Source organism: Pogoniulus pusillus, chromosome 13 (genome assembly GCF_015220805.1).
Source record: "Pogoniulus pusillus isolate bPogPus1 chromosome 13, bPogPus1.pri, whole genome shotgun sequence".
Lineage (NCBI taxonomy): Eukaryota > Metazoa > Chordata > Aves > Piciformes > Lybiidae > Pogoniulus > Pogoniulus pusillus.
In genome coordinates, this window is record NC_087276.1 from 6,288,264 (window position 1) to 6,294,543 (window position 6,280).

Sequence of the window (6,280 nt, forward strand, 5' to 3'; positions counted from 1 at the left end):
AGTAAAGAAGCAAGAAATAGAAAATTGGCCAGACACAGAAACAGGTAATTACCAACCTCTCCTTCACCAAGCAGGTCAAGTCTTATCCCTACCTCTAGTAACTTTGATGAGATAGTTACATGACCAAATTCCCTTGTTTGCGCTCCACAGGTGCTTAAGAGGAAAATACCTATTGTGATGGTTTGGGAGTTACCCACCCCCCTACTCTTATGAAATCACCCAGACTAGACTCAGCTGTCTGGGAGTTAAGGAATGAAGCTTTGTATTTACAGCTTAGCAGGGTATACAAGCAGATATTTGCAACACATCACAAATATATACAGCTATCTACAGAAATATACAAGTTAAAAGCAACAGAGAAACACAACACCCCTGCCAGAAACCTGAGTCCCTAGGAGGGGCTTTCAACTACCTTACACCTTCTTTCCACCCCTCTACCTTATCTCAGAGTTTGCCTTGCATGCAAGGTGAGTTTGGAGGATTGGCAAGGGGGGTCAGAAGCAGAAGGATTAGTTACACAGAAAAAGCCCAGAGAGAAACACAGACTCCAAGAGACACACACTGTCTTATCTATGTTTTGTGTTCTTCTTTTATACATCTCAGCAAGCCTATGAGTGAAGTAGACATCACCACTGGCTCCTTTTCACAGCCTAAAATCTAGTTTTTCTCACTAAAATACTCCAATTAGCCTCAAACTAGCACGCCTATCAATCACTGTCACAGCATCCATTTTGGTTGAGCTCAGAAAAGTCAACAGAAATGGCAACACTACATGCCACATTTCCAAATGAGTCCTTGCACAGCTAGACCAGAGAGAAATTACTGCTTGAAGCATTTCTGACCAGCATTTAATGGTCACTGGGGTGGAGGAAAGCCTGCTGGCCGGCCGCACCTTCCAGCCAAGCTGGCTCTGTAAAGCCACCCACATCGCTGGGGCCTTCTGTGACAAACCCCCTCATGATCCATCCTCCCACCCCTGACATTTCAGGAGCACGCAGAGCCAGCAATGAACCCTAATGGCTCACCTCAAAACCTGCCCGTTTGACACCGTTAAAACCTGTGTCTCCAGCATCTCAGCACAGCCACACACCAGCCTGCCAAGTCCCTACAGCTGCTCTAGGGAACAAACTCAATGGTGATGAAAACATTCCCACACGAACAAATGATCAATAAAATATTTTAGGTGGGAACATCATTAACATCTGTTGCCAAGATCAGCATCTTCTGCTACAGCAATGACAAACACCACTTCCACTTGCTCTCTGCACGTCCTGGGCTGCGTTACATGACAAGCAACATGCACGCAGCAAGTACAGTACACCAAAAGTATTTTAACTGTTGCTTTAACACTGAAACTTTTCTATCTTCAGAGCTCAACAATGCTCTTCTCTGACTGAAAAGACAAAGCTGAAGCAAATGAGGACAGGAGCCGTTTCTACAAAGATGGTTGGCCACAGGGTTGTGCTGGGCTCCCTGCTCAAGTAACAACCGCTGTGCAACAGGCAGTTCTCTTGGTATAACTTTTCCAAGCCCTTATAACAGTAAAGTCCTATTAAGAAATAAAGATGCAGCTTGGGAATCAGTTCCAGGCACTCTTGTTACAGCTTACTTCCGAAGCAAGCAACGGTAAGAGACTGCTTTGAAATCTGACAAGCAAATTAAGTCTTTGAGTACACCAATCTGCATTAAGTGCCAAGAAACTCAAGTCTGGTATTTATCAACACCTTCCTTTAAAAACAGAACAAAAAATTCAGACTAGACATCAACCAGGTCAGTAGCTTTCCTATTAGAAACAGAACTTGCTTCTCAAACAAAGGGGGCTTCCTTCTGCACACTAGAATGAAATTAAGCTAGGCATTAAAAATAACTTGATTACACTCTCGGGTAAACAAGCCAAGAAAAGAAACTATTCTGGATTTCATGTGCTAATAATCCAGTGGGATGAAGTATCTTTGTATGCCGAAAATAGAAGTCAAAAGTAGATACTGTAGAACACTACTTGCACAAGAAGTAGCATGTTTTGGCATACTGTCGGACCTAAGTGTTCCCTCTCTCCGAGGGAACGATCAGAGGATCGTATTTTACATGCTGGAGAGAAAACTTCTGTCCTCCTGAAGCTAAAGTGACTATAAAACACAACGAGCAAAAAATAAGCAAGCCTCTGTGGGGCGAGAACAGGCACTGAAGTCTTCAGCCAAGTTCTGCATTAAGCAGAAAACTTGTATCAGTAGCTGCTACACACCAGGGAAGAGGCAAATGACGCTAGATTTTTCCCAGCCTTAGAAGAACACATTCATCACCACCTAGTATCAGGAAAAGCAAAGCGGGAGGGGAGGAGGGGGTAATGAGAAAGTCAGGACTCATTTCCCATTAAGGAATATTTCCTTTTTCGGGGGGGGTTATGCACTTATGTCTGTATGACTCACTCCGTCGGGTTAAAACACATTCAGCCAGCGCTTCCTTTCGAGAGCAACCTGGAGAGCCCTGCTCAGGCCAGCGCCGCAGCCCACTCCCGCTGCGGCGCCCAGAGCGGCATTTGAAAGTGATCAAGAGGGGGATGGGGGAATCAGTAACGGGGGCAAGCGGCGGTTCCCGGCCTCCGCACAGCAGCCGGCAGGGTTTTCCCCTCCTGACGGGCGTCACCGAGCCGGCAGGCACAAAGGAAACGGTACCGGCCGGCAGCGCATCCCCGCCGCAGCCACCCATGCCGCGCCCAAATGCAGCTTCCACAGGCGGCGGAGCCGCGGAGCTCCGCCGTCGCGCCCCCAATCCCCCACGCCGCCCCGTGCCTCACCTGCGGGCCCGGACCCGGGACGCCGCTCCGGCTCCGCCACCGCCAGCGGCGCCACGGCCAGCAGCAGCGGCAAGAGGAGGCGCGGCGGCCGCCCGCCGCTCCACGCCATGTTCCCCCTCCACACCCGCGGGCCTGCCGCCGCTCCCCGCGCCGCCAGCCCCCGAGAGCTGGGCGGGGGAAGCGAGAGTGAAAACCGGTGCCTGGAGAACCGCCGCACCCGAGGGCCTCTCCTCCTTCGCTGCGGGCAGGAGCGGAGGGCGCTGGCGCCTGCCCCAGGCTTTATACGGCAGTGGGAGGACCCGGGCAGCGAGGGCACTCAGCGGCGCAACAGGAGCTGCTTGCGGCCACTGCTCCCGGGTGCACGCTGCTGCTGCCGCCGCCGCCGCCGCCGCCGGGGGAGGAGCGGGTGGCCAAGCCCCGCCTCGGCCTCCGCCATAGGTGTGCGGCGCTGCAGCGGCTTGCCTGCTCCTGCCGCAGCGGAGGCGAAGCGGGGCGGCAGTGTGGGCCGGGCAGGGACCTCGGGCCGAGTCTGGCTCAGCTCAGCGCGGACCATCCGTCCTCGGTACCCGCCCGGGCGGGGGGCCGAGTTAGCATTAGCTACCCGCTTCTGGAAGCGCTCCGCCGGTGCTGGCCGCATAGGAAATTGTGCTCGCCGATCCCTCGAAGCATATCGGTGATTTCGTTGGCTGCCATTGCGTCCCTACTAAAGAACTCCTGCAAATGTAATGTCCTTCAGGAGACTCTGAGCAACTGAAGTCCTGACTCTAGCAGCCAACAAAACCCCTCTAATACTTCCAAGTATAGGCATTGGGGCCACGCTGCACATCTGACCTGCCTGTGGACAATGTATCTCTATCCCATCGTTTTGCCGCTCAGATTTCCGTAGAGAAACACTGTATGTTTGTCTAATCTTAACACACAAAACTATCACACTTCTGTCGTTAAAGAAACACAGAATCAATCACCGAATTACTGTAGGAGAGATACACCTCCACTCTTTTTCCTATTGCAATGCAGAGTATATTAGAAGCAATAGCTTCAGTGGTTAAAAGTCATGTAAAATTATAGAAGCAGATGCCAGCCTATTGGAACCAGTGTGGATTTACACCTTGGATATATTATTTGAGGACCAAAGAACCAAAAATTGCTGCTGAAAGCAGGATTCGTGTATCTGAGATCTACCTACACAATCATCAAATAGGCACCTAATATTTTACCCTAAATGTCTCTATTGGTCTAACAGATGTGCTTTCTTTGGAGTCATATTAGAGGGGAAAAAGAAAGAGGGGGGCAGGGAAACTTGACATTGGCTACAGCAACTGTAAGAACTGCCTGCTTTTGTCTGTCACCCAGAGCAGAAATTAGATCCTCCATTATGTGCCCAGATGCTTTTGTGGTTGATTGGGAGAGCTCATTCTGGACCAGGGAAAGCACAAACAGCAGGGAGAGAAGTAGAGCAAACCAAAGAAAGGACTGGGTTCTCAGTCCCAACAAGGTCCTGGATGAGGTCCTAAACTCAGGAAAGCAGCAACTGGAAAATAGTGAAAATGCAGTGGTGAAGCTGCAGTTGTCAAGTGTAGGAGAAACAGACTCTTCCATTCATGGTCAATTACTCATGACCTACTTTTCCCCTGACACCTCCATCAGGAATACTGAGATTCACCAGAGAACAAATACCTTTTGAATGCAGACAGTGTGAACACATTTATGCACATATGCTCATTCTGAGAACCAGTACTATTGCTACTAATCAACTTACATAGGTATGTAGATTGCACGAGCTGAAAAGGAGCAATGCCATCATTGGGATGATACTGTGACTGCTTCTGTCTTCATGGGTTTTTTTAGAAACAAGTTCAAGTTTGGCCTGTGAAAATGAAGATGGGGGAAAAAAGGAGTTACTATACGATAGCTGTAGTTTTAAGGTAGAAAACAGGCAAATATTTCAAAAGAGATGCTCAACAGATCAAGCCCCATCAGTATATCAGGGAGTGACAGGACTAGGGGGAATGGAGCAAAGCTGGAGATGGGTAGGTTCAGGCTAGACATGAGGAGGAAGTTGTTCAGCATGAGAGTGGTGAGAGCCTGGACTGGGTTGCCCAGGGAGGTGGTTGAGGCCCCATGCCTGGAGGTGTTTAAGGCCAGTCTGGCTGAGGCTGTGGCCAGCCTGCTGTAGGGTAGGGTGCCCCTGCCCATGGCAGGGGGGTTGGAACTAGATGATTCTTGTGGTCCCTTCTAACCCTGACTGATTCTGTGATGATTCTATGATGATCCAGAAGAGGTTAACAATAACACCTGTACATGGAGATACAAAGAAAGCATAATTACAAAGCTGGAAAAACTAGAACTCATCAAGAAGAAATTAGGCCACCACAGACATGTGGAACACAATAACATTAAACCATAAAAGAAACAACAGATTACTCAAAGTATGAGAGGAAAAAGATTGAACTGTTGAGCATCATTTCAGAATAACATGGAGGTGATGTCACAGCTCCCACAGATGGGAAGCAAATGAAAGTTCATCCCTGAGAACTGAGGGTAAAATCAGAACTGAGTGTCACGTACAGACACCTCTTTCAGAAGCAGCAGCTAGTTCCATCAGAGACTAACATACAACACTGTTAGGTGGCAACCAAGGGGCATAAAGGGGAGGGAACATCCAGTAGAAATTCTAAGAGGTATTTTGTTATCAAAAAGTACATGTAAACAGTAACAGGGAAGAATGAAAAGAATTAGTGAAAGTTGCAAATATGCAATAACGAGAGCAGAGGAAATAGCTGGCAAAGCCAGATTTCTAATGCATGAGGAAAATGGGTTGAGAAAACAGTGATAAAAGCACAGCTCATACCTAGAAGTGCAAGCCCTGACTCTGACTAGAAACTTTTTCATTTTCATGAAGATACAGCCTGAGATACAGGCTGGGGTTGCAGAGATACAGGCTGGGGTCAGAGTGGCTGGAGAGCAGCCAAACAGAGAGGGATCTGGGGGTGCTGATTGATACCCACCTGAACATGAGCCAGCAGTGTGCCCAGGTGGCCAAGAGAGCCAGTGGCATCCTGGCCTGCATCAGGAATGGTGTGGCCAGCAGGAGCAGGGAGGTCATTCTGCCCCTGTACTCTGCACTGGTTAGACCACACCTTGAGTCCTGTGTTCAGTTCTGGGCCCCCCAGTTTAGGAAGGACATTGAGATGCTTGAGCGTGTCCAGAGAAGGGCGACGAGGCTGGGGAGAGGCCTTGAGCACAACCCTACGAGGAGAGGCTGAGGGAGCTGGGATTGGTTAGCCTGGAGAAGAGGAGGCTCAGGGGTGACCTTATTGCTGTCTACAACTACCTGAGGGGTGGTTGTGGCCAGGAGGAGGTTGCTCTCTTCTCTCAGGTGGCCAGCACCAGAACAAGAGGACACAGCCTCAAGCTACATCAGGGGAGATTTAGGCTGGAGGTGAGGAGAAAGTTCTTCACTGAGAGAGTCATTGGACACTGGAA

At 49.5% G+C, this 6,280-nt stretch overlaps 1 protein-coding gene across 2 annotated transcripts in view; it reads right to left on the bottom strand.

Annotated features, from left to right (window-relative positions):
* The window catches only part of PLOD2 (procollagen-lysine,2-oxoglutarate 5-dioxygenase 2), a 70,226-nt gene extending 67,061 nt beyond the window's left edge, over positions 1–3,165 (bottom strand). For both annotated transcript variants that reach the window (XM_064152832.1, XM_064152831.1), the window contains exon 1: positions 2,795–3,165. In XM_064152832.1, coding sequence (XP_064008902.1) covers positions 2,795–2,903 — 109 coding nt within the window. In that variant the 5' untranslated portion in view covers positions 2,904–3,165. The remainder of the gene's footprint in view (positions 1–2,794) is intronic.
* Between the last annotated feature and the right edge of the window lie 3,115 nt (positions 3,166–6,280).